Raw genomic sequence first — 14,564 nt, forward strand, 5'->3', positions numbered from 1 at the left:
AAAATCATTAACAGCCCATTTTTATGTACAGTACTCTCATTAAAAAAGACAAATAAGACATTTAATTTGTATTCTAAGTAAATCCTTTATTTAAGAAAAGTGGACACTGTAGCTTTGAGTTTTAGAAGATATTAAGGTATAATAACTTAAAATAAGATTTCTTGAAATACAATTGAAGAAAATGTAGGGTTATTTATTATTTTACTTTTATTGCATATTCCTCTATATACTATTTTTTCAGCTAATATTTATCCATTAACTGTCAATTTAGTGACTGCATCTTCTCTGAAATTGTACTAGGCTGACAGAAAAAATAATAATAAGTCCCCTGCAAAGTGTGCCTATTTTGCCATGTACACAACCCAAGTTTGAACCTGAACCACACCACCCTGTGGGAAGCAGCAGCGCTGCTGCTGCTTCTCTAGCTAGCTAGCTATTTGAAAACAAAATTAGCCCCAAGTAGTGAAACTCTGACAGCAACAACTACAAAAAAAATATGCCAGTTTTCTAATTCTGTGACTGTTTAGTTCACTAAAACTACCACTACTGTTATTATTATTTAAAACATTTAAAAATATTTATTTTATTTTATTTTGTTGCCCTTGTTTTATTACTGTAGTTATTGTTGTTGTCGTTGTTGTTGGATAGGACAGAGAGAAATGGAGAGAGGAGGGGAAGACAGAGAGGGGGAGAGAAAGATAGACACCTGCAGACCTGCTTCACCGCTTGTGAAGCGACCCCCCTGCAGGTGGGGAGCCGGTGCTGGAACTGGGATTCTTAAGCTGGTCTTTGCACTTTGCTCCACCTGTGCTTAACCCTACTACTGCCCGACTCCAACTACTATAGTTATTATACTTTACTCAATACTGCGTGACTTGTGATCCTTAAGGACATATGCATACTTAGTCTGGAACACTATTCAAATATAAGTTGTTGAATGTATTTGTCCAAAATCCCTGGTATAAATGTCCACTAAATGAATCATGAGTTCATAACCTAATGTTATTTTCTCTCAGCACCATCTTCAAAGGTTCTGCTGTTTGTGTGTATAGTATGGCTGATATCCGAGCAGTTTTTAATGGTCCATATGCTCATAAAGAAAGTGCAGACCATCGCTGGGTGCAGTATGATGGAAGAATTCCTTATCCTCGACCTGGCACAGTATGTATCTAGTGTAATAAGATAAAGCTTTTCTTAGGCTTCACAAACTCTTTATAGTCTTATAATAATGGACTGTACTATTCACCAAAGAAACATGAATGGTGGACTTAAGAAATAACTTATTTATAGTGGGGTATTAACTGAAAGTTAACATTTTTCTTTTGAATATCACTATTAAGTGATACAGGAAACAACAGACACTCAATAAGCACGAGATGTGCTGAGAACAGAGTTTATCTTCAGTAAGTCTATAGTCATCAAATTGATTTTGGATTTAGAATGTTAAATACTACTAAATAGATGGAAATGCCAAATAGGCATTATGCCTTCATACAACTCTGCATATGACTAAAATCTTCTTTACTTTGAAAATGTTGTGTCAATTATGATGGTTCATTTAAGTGAGCTTTACTCTTGGTAAAGTGCACGTTACTACAGGAGGAGGTCCTTGGTTTGATCCCCAGCAGCACTTAGAAGCAGTATGGAGCCACATATGGCAGAGAGATGCTGTGGTGTCTCTCTCTTTCTTTAAATCTCACTACCTAAAATAGAAAGTATAAGGATAAATGTAGTAATGTTGCAATAGGTGAGGCAAATAAATAAGTAAATAAATACATACATAAATAAATAATTTCCTTTCTCCTTATGTATTATTTATCTTTCCTTATTATGTCTCTTCTTGGAATGATCTGTATTTTTAGATAGAGAAAAGACCTACAGAAGCCTGAGTCCAAATTTGTATTCAAATTATATAAATTTGTATTTCAAGAACTTATGAATGTTAGAAATGTGTTTTAGAGTATATGCATCTGTTTTAAAAGTCTCTGCAGTTTAAACATTTGTATTTGCACTATACAGGGGATATTTTTTTTGTTTTATTGATATAATGAAAATAGTTTGTTACTGAAATAATTGGGGTTGTTTAATGACATAGTATACATGAAAAAATAATGTGTACAATTTTCACATATAATTCATTCAGAATATTTCTGCCAAGTCAAAATAACTATAAGAAATTCTGAGAAAAGTTGCTGATTTAACTCATCAAATTTCACTGACTACTGTCTTTTTATATGTTCATTCTTAAAAGGGAAAACAGCTGGAAGCCAGGGTTTCTGAATTCTCTATTTTCTTCTATGTAATTTAATTAAGTGTGTACACAGTATATTCCTATTTTCTTTCATAATAACTCATTATAAATATGTTTTAAAGTATCCTTCCTAGGCCTATTGTATAAGGTAACTTTTATGAAAATAATGGTTTTTACAAATGAATTTCTGAATTTACATATTTTTCTTTATTTTCTTTGAACATCAAACTTTCAACTTGGTGTGTATATATGTATATATGTGTGTGTATATATACATATATATATATTAAAGGGATATACTATAATGCAATATATGTATTTATATTTTAATATATCTTTGTTTTTAATAATAATGTATCATGTAGACACATTTAGAAACAGTCTTCTAAAGGTTTTGTTTGTCTGTTTGTTTTTGTTTTATTCCACCATGGTTATTGCTGGGGATCAGTGCTTGCACAACTAATCCATTGCTTCTGGCAACATTTCTCCTCCTCCTTAAAATTTGATAGGACAGATAAATTGAGAGGGAAGTGGGAAAATAAGGGGGGACTGGGATAGAAACATCTGCAGACTTATTTCACTGGCAACTTTCCCCCTACAGGTGGGGTCCATGGACTTACACCCTCTTCTAAAGGTTTTGCACATTTTAGTTCATTCTTCATAGCAACTCTATGAACTAAGTGCTATTACTGTGAATGCCATTTAACAGAGAAACAATCTGAGGCTCAAGTAAGTAGAGTAATTGGCCCAAAGTGACAAAGGTGTGAATGATTTAGCAGACTTCTTTATCTAGGCAAATTTTGCAAATCAGAAATGACTTTCACTGAAAGTCATTTGCATGCATATATACTGAAGTTAGCTACTAAAATACTAAGAATTAAAATGGATTATCAAAATGATTATATACTAGTGCATTCAGATTTTATTACTTTATAATGACTGTGTAAGTAAGTGGTACTGTAGAGGTGACTGAAGTCACTTCTAAGTTCTTCCTGGTAAGTATTTGAAAGAGCTGTTTATATCATCACAGGTTTAATAAAGTCAGCTCGCATGACTGCACTCTCAAGTGCATGACCAATTCTATTCTTCTTCTTCTAGCGTTTGCCCACCAATTCTATGAAATGGAATAAATTACCACCTCCCATAGATAAACATGTATGTCAGTAAGGAGGTTTTTTTTTAAAAAAAAAAAAATTTATTTATTCCCTTTTGTTGCCCTTTTATTGTTGTAGTTATTGTAGTTATTATTGTTGTAGTTATTATTGTTGTTATTGATGTCATTGTTGTTGGATAGGACAGAGAGAAATGGAGAGAAGAGGGGAAGGCAGAGATGGGGAGAGAAAGACAGACACCTGCAGACCTGCTTCACTGCTTGTGAAGCAACGCCCTGCAGGTGGGGAGCAGGGGCTCCAACCTGGATCCTTAATGCTTGTCCTTGCACTTAGCACCACATGCGCTTAACCCACTGCTCTACCACCTGACTCATGGTAAGGAAGGTTTTTCATTAGCAAGAAAGAAGTACTGCATTTTGTTAAGCAAACCCTTCATTGCTGCTAGAGTATTCAAAATGGACTAAATACAAAGTTTATGTTCTATATGTTTATGAAAGGTTTTGAGATATTCTAGGGAATAGGGTTGATTCAGAACACATACTTTTGTTTTCAAGAATTGAGAAAAGGAAAAAAAAATCCCAGGCATAGAGAAATTTCATTTAGCACAGTTATCCAAGTATCCTTTCCAAACACTAATATTTCTCATAAATCTTCTTTCTTCTTTTTTTTCAAAATATGTTATGGCTTATACTTTTAACTAAAATTTTAACTGTAGTCTGTACTTGGGTCACTGTATTGTAATGGATACAGAAAGATAGATTTTCCCTTGGAAAGAATACTGACTTTAATCAGGTAAATTATATTCTTCTATAGGACTATAAGACATTAAAAAAAAATCTAGTTCTTCCTGGATATAAGTTTGTTTTGTAGTTTTAATTAAAAGGGAGAGTCTTTCTTGTTAAGAGCACAGAATCAAAGCTATAAACCATTCTCAAACATTTAACTGTTTTATTATCTATTGTCAATAAAATCACAGTATCTTAACATTTTATTTTATTGACCAGCCTTTTCCAATCTGTTCTGTGTGAGCAAAGTGTTGATTGCCTCTATGAACAGTGTTGCAGGGTCATATCAGAGGAGGTCACCCTAGCAAAAGGATACAATTATTTCCAAACAAATACTTTTATGTTCTCTTAAAAATCATTGTGAACAAATATGAAAATGTTTAAAAGCATGCATTATTTGGTAAACTTGTTTTCTTACTATTTTTAAAATGGATCTTGCTATTTGCATGCAATACTATTATTCTGATCATCTACATTATGTTTTATATTTAGAGAACTGGCATTGAAGTAAGGAATATCATATCTAATATGAAAACAGATCATGCGAATACACTTTACATAAACTAATCTGACAATTTAATTCACTGTATTCATAAAATCATTGTAATTATTTTCATGGTGTATCAAATAACTACTTATGTAAAATTTGACAATGTAAGAAATGGAATGGATGATAGAAACTATAAAATTCAGCCTCATTTTACAAAGGAGGAAATTTATGCCCAAATTATTTTTATAAATGTCCCAACATCATATTATTAAAAATCAAAATTAATATGGATGTCAGGATTTTCTTATCTTTTGTCCTTTAATTTTGATTATTTCTAATATTCATTTTTGCTCTTAATTTACCTTATTGACATGCTGCTGAATGATCTGCTTAGAGTTCCTCTTCCACCTCCTCCTCTACTTCTTTTTATTCTCCTCTGGCTGCATATTGTCATTATCATACAGACAGGTGTAGGGATAAACACTACCTACTACTACTGAAGAGCTGATTCCATTTTTGTATATCTTCCTGTTATATCAAGTAAAATTTAAATTCCAAGTCTTGCAATAATAACACTATTTTTTAATGCTAAGAAGCCTGGAAACTACAATGAAGCAGGATCAGCTTACAATTTTCTCACTTGAAGTGATTCTTCTGCCCTCTAGTGTCCAAATGGAATGATTGAACAACTTTTTCAATCAAAAGAACTGCAATTTAGGTAGTTAAGAAGCCCCAAATATGGAATATGGGGGGGAAAAAGTATATTTCCATGATTGGTACAGGTCACTTAGAGAAACCAATCAAAAGTCAGCCCCCCAGAATCATAGACTTCTGGGATGCTCAGAACCTGGAGAAAATATGTAGCAGTAAAATATTTTACTTTTTATATTTGATGTGTATGTGTGTGTATGTGTGTGTGTGTGTGTGTGTGAGAGAGAGAGAGAGAGAGAGAGATGCTGTCATGGCCTTCAAAATGCTAATTCCACTTTTGTTCAACTTTACCCATTATTGTTGTAAAGTTTCAATTATGTATATGGAAAGATACAGTCTGAGAGTGAGAGAGCAAGAGAGGAGAGAAAGAGGGAGAGGGAGAGAGAAAGAGAGTTAGACACCATAACATGATGACACCATCTCTAGAGTTTCATTTGATGCCATGGTATATCTAGGGTAAAGACCCACAGCTTTTTATGCATAGGAATCTAGTTATTCTACTGTGTAAGCTATCTACTGACTTACGTATTTGATTTTTGGTAAGAGTTACTGTGTGGTTTTATGCATTGATAAGGAATTTTATATAATACTTTTTTAAATTTTTGGATAGAGACAGAAAGAAATTAAAAGGGAGATAGGGAGAGAGAGAGAGAGAGAAAGAGAGAGAGAGAGAGAGAGACCTATACCACTGCTGTATCATTCATGAAGCTTCCTCCCTGCAGGTGGAAACCAGAGATTTGAACCTGGGTACTTGTACACGGTAATGTGTGTACTCAGCCAGGTGTGTCATCACCCAGCTACCAATAAGGAATTTTTTCAATCTTGCATAAATGTAAAACATTAACACATTTTCTACGTAAAGGCAAGTTTCCACTTTTAAGCTATTCTCTTGTCAAAAAGATTAGAAAAATACTTAGTATATGTCCTTCTGGTAGATATTTTTAGTGTGCAATATGTTACTGTTGTCTATAGATATAATTAATTCAGCAAATCTCCAGAATTTGTCTTATATAAGTGAAACTATATAACCATTGGCTATAAATTTCTCAGTTCCCACTCCTCTAATTCCCTATTCTTTTCCTCTTTTCTATGAGACTACTTGTTTCCATTGATAGTCTTTTTTTTTTTTTTCCAGCGCACTATTCAACTCTGGTTTATGGAGGTGCAGGGGATTGAACCTGAGACTTCAGAGCCTCAGGCATGAGAGTCTCCTTTGCATAATCATTGTGCTACCTAGCACCACCCAATAGTCACACATTTAACTCATTTCTGCATACAATATGAAAATTCTTCAGAAAATTCTTTAAAAATCTATCATAAATCCCACCAATCCCACCTTTGGATGTCAGTCCAACAAAATTGAAATCAGGATCTTTAAAGAAGATATGTATGCTCATTTGATTGTGTGACACTGTGCACCATAGCCAAAATGTGAAATGTAATTTTTTTTTGAATTCAATTATTACATCAAATATTTTAGCTTTACTTTGATTTTATTGCCACCAGGATTATCTCTGGTACTCAGTGCCAGCATGACTCTATCACTCCCAAAGGTTTTTTTTTTTTTTTTTTTTTTGCCCTTTCTTTAATTAAAGGGTGAGGAACAGATTGAGCTTGAGAGGGAGAGAGACACATAAAGAGGAGAGACACAATCATACTGCTGCAGTGCACATGAAACTTCTCTTCATGTGCTCCCATATGGTGACTGAAGACTCAAATCCAGGTCCATATGCATGGTAATGTGTAGACTTTACCAAATGAGCCACCTTCTAGCCTCCCTTGGCTTTACTTTCAAATATCAAGACATGCACATAAAATAACAGGTAGAAATAGATACCCTCTTTTAACTTCATGATTTGTTTTTAATGTATCCTTATTGACAGTGAATGATAAACACATTGTAATTCTCACTAATTTGTCATAAGTGAAACTTGTTCTTTTTTTAAATTCTTTTAAAAAAATTATTTATTTATTATTGGATAGAGAGAGAAATTGAGAGGGGAGGGGAAGGAAGATAGAGGAGGAAAGAGACTGAGAAACACCTGCAGCCCTGTTTTACCACTCACGAAAGTTTCTCACCTTTGGGTGGGCACCAGGGGCTTGAACCCGGGTCCTTGCACACTGTAATGGGTATGTTTAACCAGGCGTGCCACCACCTGTCCCAAAAACTTTTTTTTCATTTAAATATACTAAAAGATACTAAAATAGTGGTTCTAAAAACACTATGAAGTTGTTACTTCAAACATTTGAAACAAAGTCATATTGTAAAGAACATGCTAAAAAGGACCTCGAATCATATGCACCTCATGGTACATATGATATCCATCAAAACAAAATGTGACTGGATATAGAAACTAAGGGTGTAATGCATTGACACCTATCTTGGGGAAAGGTGCCATTCTGCTCTCCTGAAAATAATCTAGTAAGTCAGCATTCCCTCTGTAAAGTCATTCTGGAGTTAAAAAGAAGAAAGAGAGAGAGGAGGAGAGAAGAAGCAGCAATGCCTGTGGAATATCTATAATATATATGTTCAATGAAATTCTATTATGTCATTAAAAAGATAAAATTATTTTATTTGAAATAAAATGAATTTAAGGTGATGAATTTAAGGTGATTGTGCTAAGTAAAATAAGTAAGGAAACGAATGACAATTATTGAATAACTTCGCTCACAATAAGTAACTCGAGAAAGTTACCATTAAAAAAAACAGCAGAATTAACACTTGCACTTGATGAAAATTATGGTGTTTATTAGTGGGAAAGAAGAAGAGACTGTGGCGAGTAGGGTAAGGGTCTTATTTTGTAATGAGAGGAAGCTAAATCTAGTGGTGGTTATGGTGAGTGTTATGCACACATTGGATATTTGCATTTTCACCTCTTTTTCTTAATTTTTTCTTTTGTTTGCACTAAATTATCTAAACCACTAAGTTAATCCCCACCTTCCTATTTATTTTTGCTCCATTGTTTATTTTTGGCCATAGTTAATACATCATCTTTCTTTTGATAAGAAAAATATTATATCAAGGCCTGGTGGTGGCTCACCTAGTTGAGTGCACATGTTATAATGTGCAAGGACCCAGTTCCAAGCTCCCAGTCCCCACCTGCAGGGGGAAAGCTTTACGAGCGGTGTTGCAGGTGTCTGTCTCTCTCCTTTTACCTCTTAATTCCTGGCTGTCTCTATCCAATAAATAAATAAATATATATTGTCCTGTGAATGCTTAAGTAATCACTGTTAAGTTTCAGATAGTGACTGAATAAACAGCTCCCCTCTCCAATTTGGTTTTAGACAAAATTATTTAAAAAGATTAAATAATTAAGAGAGAAATCAGAACACCACTCTGGCATATGTGGTACAAGAACAAGAAAGTGGAGGCCTCATGAATGCAAGACCGTCACATTTGCAGCTGACTAAGTGGGGGATGGACTCCAATTCTTCACTCTTTGGGTTAATTGAAGCAGTACCATATATTAGTCAATTAGCCATTAAACTTAACTGGACTTTCACCTACCACCAAGTCTAAATAAATAGTTCTCTCTTTATAGCATCTCAAATACTTTAATTAAGATGTCCCAGTTTTGTCCAAGTCCTTAGATAGGTTTTCTCTTGAGAAAATAAAGATTAAATGGTTTTCATCCTGTGTGGCTGAACTTTTATTGTGTTGTGAGATAAAATTTCTCAAACCCAGGATATGCATGTCAATATGTCTAATGTTTCTTAACTATTGCTTACCAAACATTAGTTGAACAATTTAAACTACACTGAAATATGATAAAATTCTTTTGATTCCAGGTCCACTGGAAAGTTTGTTAGATCAATTATACTGCTACCATGGGCCAGTTCATTTCTAGGTGCTTGAATATCTATCTACCTGTTAAAAAAAACAAAAACTGTTTGCTCTAAAGTATCAAAGCATCATTACCTTATCTAAACTTCATATTGGTTTATAATGTTGATTTTATTTATTTTTTTTAAATATTTACTTATTTATTTATTCCCTTTTGTTGCCCTTGTTGTTTTATTGTTGTAGTTATTATTGTTGTTGTCGTTGTTGGATAGGACAGAGAGAAATGGAGAGAGGAGGAGAAGACAGAGAGGAGGAGAGAAAGATAGACACCTGCAGACCTGCTTCAACCGCCTGTGAAGCGACTCCCCTGCAGGTGGGGAGCCAGGGTTCGAACCGGGATCCTTATGCCGGTGCTTGTGCTTTGCGCCACCTGCGCTTAACCCACTGTGTTACAGCCCAACTCCCGTTGATTTTAAATAGAATGTTTTATCAATGATTAATTTCTTATAAGTTTCAGATGTATGCAATAGTTTGACTTAGAACTGAGATAATTGCTTAGAGATTCCCACTTTCACCTTAGCAATAGTTCTCAATGACAGTGACTTGAAATGGCCATGGACTTCCCAATTCCCAGCACTCTGAGTATACTATTATCTATTCCTAATACATCAAAAAATATTTGACTTGAACAATGACATATTTCTTTAACACACCTTACTCACAGAGATTTGATGAGCTTGAAGATGGTGTACGGTCATGAACCTCATAAATTATGTTTAGGACATGATTTTGGTTGGTCCTATTAAGTAGGATTTTGCTGACTATATTATAGCAATGTATATATTTTTCCTCCAGTGTTATTGCTGGGGATCCATGCTATGAATCCACTGCTCCTGGAGGCTATTTTTTCCCCTTGTTGATGTTGTTATTATTATTATTGTCATTGTTGTTGTTGGATAGGACAGAGAGAAATCCAGAGAGGAGGGAAAGACAGAGAGGGAGAGAGAGAGACACCTGCTGACCTGCTTCCCCGCTTGTGAAGTGACCCCCCTCTACAGGTGGGAAGCTGGGGGCTCGAACTGGGATCCTTATGCCAGTCCTTACACTTGGTGCCATGTGCACTTAACCCACTGTGCTACCACCCAGCCCTATAGCAATATTTTAAGATTGACTTCTTCTAAACACTGGTGTTTCCTGAATCACAGGGAAAAAAATGTAATTCAAAAGTAACATCCTAAAATTCTTTTTTTGATCTACAGTGTTTCAGACTGTGATAATCAAGTGACTGAAAAATGGAAAAATTCCCACACACTAACATTCTTCCCTCTAATTTATGCACCTGAAGGATAATGCTGAAATTTTATTGTTGTTTGATGATTTGATTTATGAGTTTTCTAATTAATTTAAACCTATGAAAAACCAGGGAAACCTTATTTTATGCTTAACAAGCCCATAGGTTCCTCTCTAAAAAAAAAAAAAAAACAAACCTCAATTCACAGCTTTATTTTCTCCTCAGCATTAGTTCACTGCATGACCTTCCACTTACTTAATAAGTACTATAATATTGCCACCAACTTTGAAAATTTCTGAGGATATCATAAGTTCTATTCCATTTAGAAATTCAATTCTGGAAGAGTGAGGCAGAAGTAAGACCACAATCTGCATGTCCTGACTCCAAAGTTTCTAAATTTTATTTCACTGAAGGAGTGCTATGACCTAGTCACACTATCATTCCCCTTTAAGTGCATGTATAACAAAAGCATCAACATTTCAACTACCTCTTTTTTTTTTCCATAAGAGCATCATTTGTTTCAAAATGAGGTACTCCAGTCCCAGGTTACTTCCTATGTTCAATAGTTTTTTGTTTTTGTTTTTTTTTTTTTCATTTTATGAGATAGAAATTCCTCTAAGAGAAAGAACCCTTTTAAGAGAAAGAGACAGACTGATGTGTACTCTGTGTTAGTACCCCTGCATTTTCTATATTGATGTTGTATATAGGATCTTTCCTTGTCCCCACTTGTTATACAGTAACTCTTAGTTGAATAAACAAAGGAATAGGATAGCTCTTACTAAATTTACATGCATGTTTAAAATTTATAATTAAAAAGCAGGCTCACTTGAACTCTCTCTTTAGCTTATTTCACCCTTTTTTAAAAATAAGAGCTTGGCTTAGTTTGTCCTTGCATCATGTCTTCCAGTCACATTAGTCATTCCACTGATTTGTTTAAAAGGGAGCTGCAACCTGTAGAGAATTGCCTGGAGCAGCCAGGAGAGAAAACGTTTAACAGCTGTCTGGTGCCTTGCCAATGGGCCAAAGCTCTCTCTTTGGATATAAGCCTTTTTTTTTCTCCTCTTATCCATTGCTTCCCACTGCACTACTAAAGGCCTTGTGCAAACAGGGAGATCTGCCAAGCATAACATGATCACACCTTACTGGCTGTGGCAGGCAGCCACCGGGAGATAGGCACTGTACCAGGGCTTGTTGCTATTGCATTTACCCTTTCATCTCTGGGTTTGCCTAGACAGGTCTCTTTTTCTGCTCTTGTATTGACATTGCTTACAGCAAAACACTGACAATTTAGTTTTGGATTAACTTACTTTTGTGTTTTGTGTTTTCTTTTGCCCTAAACATTTTAGCCATCTTAAGAGTTTCTCAAAACAGTAGAGAGAGACAATAGATTAAGTTCCCTGACTTATTTCTTTCAGTTATAGGAACTGGAATGGTGGAAATCAAGGAAACTTTAGAAAGCTATTGCAAGAAGGCTAAGGATATGGGGAGGAGGAAGGAAAGATCTAAGTTGGTGGTAGATTTATGTATAGACATTTATCATGGAAAGATGAGAAATTGTACCCATGTGACAATAACTGTCTTATATGTCATTATTTCCCTAATAAGACAAAATTTTTAAAAAGCCAGATAGAGAAATAAATAGTTCTTTAGAGTATATTCAGATGTGCTGATAATATGTGAATCCTAAAATACAAATGAGAAAATTCACTAGATTTTAAAGACTTGGTATGTATAAATGTAGTGGTGAAAAAAAAAATCTGGAGTTTTTTCAAGGAAATGAACAGATTCATCATTTACTTTATATGTAGTGTTTTGTATTTACCATTTTGGAATTTTTCTTTTCTATTTTATTTTTACCTGAATAACATTTCTTGGCATCTAAAGTTATTTTTAGGTCTGTGTGCTAAGCAGCTATGTGATATCAAAGGAAAAAATGCCAGTGGTTTGAATGAACTAAAACAATGTTTGGTTCAAACTTTACTATCTCAAATCTCAGGGAGTAACTCTACCAAATCAATTTCATTTGTGAAAGCACAGACGCGATGTGGACCTCTTGGAGAGATCATACACTGCTACCTAAAGGATAGAGATCTTATTCAAACATGGGCTCTATGCCATGAGGAAACTCTGCCCTAATGGGAAAAAAAAAAATTCAAGATCATTTTGTAAAACTCAATAGAAACCAGGTTTTCCCTCTTTTCTTAGATTTTTATTATAATTCAATTTTTTAAAGGTAGTAATGAGAAATGTCCAATTTTTCCTTTACTAAATTCTCTTCCCTCTGTACTTTTTCATATAAAATTTTATAATTATTTTAAGCTTGGTATCAGAAACCATAACTTGAATGTTTTCGTATTGTTTTCAGAGGAGACTTTTTTTTTAAGTAGCAGTGCTATTTCCAAAAGGTAGTAAAGACAAAAGCTTGCTTTGCTTTGATTTTAATGTCAGACCAATCAGATAGAATCCTAGTCTTTATAAATGGACTTAGATGGTACCTCAAACATGCAGCCTATAATTGGGTAAATACTTTGTATCATCTGAGCTCTACATCCACTGTGAGTTGTTGCTTCCTCTGTTTAATTAGGATTTCTTCTACTATCAAATTGATAGACTATATTTTACTGAAGACTAAAGTCTAGAAATAATGACTGAGGATACAGATTTATATCTCAAGACAAATATTCAGTTAACAAATTACCAAGAAACTAATATCTTAGGACATTTCTAACTTTTTCTGGTGTGCTCTTGGAATAAATAAATAAAAAGAGAAGATAGATTTCTTAATATATCAAAAGTTATCTATGGAAGACCATTGTAGTAGTAGTAGTAGTAGTAGTAGTAGTAGTAGTGTAATAGCAGCAGTAGTAGTGTAGTAGCAGTAGTAGCAGCAGTAGCAGCAGTAGCAGTAGTAGCAGTAGTAGCAGTAGAAGCAGTAGTAGCAGTAGTAGCAGTAGTAGTAGTAGCAGTAGCAGTAGCAGTAGAAGCAGTAGTAGCAGTAGTAGTAGTAGTAGTGTAGTAGTAGCAGCAGCAGTAGTAGCAGTAGTAGTAGTAGTAGCAGTAGTAGCAGTAGTAGTAGTAGTAGTAACAACTACTTGGTATTTCTAATTTTAATGAGCCAGTATAATTTTACAGTATAAAGTATGAGGTTCAGGGTAATATATTGTGACTAACTCCTGTATCGTTAGTTTTCAGTTCCAGAGTACTTTGTCCCTGAGAATAACCTTCTTGACATCTTTGGCTGAGAAATGCAGTTTTGGAAACGTGACAGCCAGATTCTACTTATTGTACAGCATAAGTGGTTCAGTTCTGTGAAGATTTGTTTCTAATGTATCTAAAAACTAAAACAGGGAAAAAAATTAAAAACTCCCCTACAAACTTTTTTAATGTCATGCATCTTCTCTATGCCTGTAATCACAAAGTAAAAATTCTAAATTCCAGAAGAAATATAATCAATTTAAAGTTCAAATTTTATGACAGGATTGTTTTATCTGAGGTAACTTCCTAAATTACACTATATTGAAGTTAAAATAAGTTTTCTATGTGGGAGGGGAGATGTTTGCTTTTTTTCTTTTTCTTAAGTCAGTTAAAAAGCAATTCCCTCTGTTTTCTCTGGATAAAAGCAGTTAAACTTGAGCTTGTTTCAGCATGAACTTTTTACATGTACCAATGTGCCACCAGGGGGCATAGTATACTAACTATTGAATCAGTGAACTCTGAAAAGGGCACACAAGGCAATTTTAGATGAAAAGAAATAAAATCTTAGAATTTTCCATGTAACTTTCAGAGAAAGAGATGTTGGATTGTTCACAGTATAATGATCACATCATTTTAAAAAGAAAAACTTGATAATTAAAATATCAGCTTTTAAAACTTTTATATGTAATGTTTTATGGTATGTTGATTTCTTCCATTTTATTTCTATTAATCACAACCTTAATTGGAACTGAAGTCACATTAAATAAATTGAAAATAAAGATTTCTCATATACTCCCACATATACATGTGTCACATTTTCCATAATTATTTCAAATAATATTTCATGTATTTTCCTAAGGGGGGGAAAAAACAATCTTTTAAACAAAAGAGCATTCTTTTGAAACTTTAGAAGTATTGACAAATAGATACAATTTGGAATGTTTT

The 14,564-nt window shown here is 34.0% G+C and overlaps 1 protein-coding gene across 1 annotated transcript in view; it reads left to right on the forward strand.

Annotated features, from left to right (window-relative positions):
- The window catches only part of SEMA3D (semaphorin 3D), a 227,712-nt gene that overhangs the window by 174,656 nt on the left and 38,492 nt on the right, over positions 1-14,564 (forward strand). Inside the window, exon 11 of the mRNA XM_007530229.3 lies at positions 1,017-1,161. Within this exon, the coding sequence (XP_007530291.1) occupies positions 1,017-1,161 (145 nt within the window). The remainder of the gene's footprint in view (positions 1-1,016; positions 1,162-14,564) is intronic.

Source organism: Erinaceus europaeus, chromosome 8 (assembly GCF_950295315.1).
Source record: "Erinaceus europaeus chromosome 8, mEriEur2.1, whole genome shotgun sequence".
NCBI lineage: Eukaryota > Metazoa > Chordata > Mammalia > Eulipotyphla > Erinaceidae > Erinaceus > Erinaceus europaeus.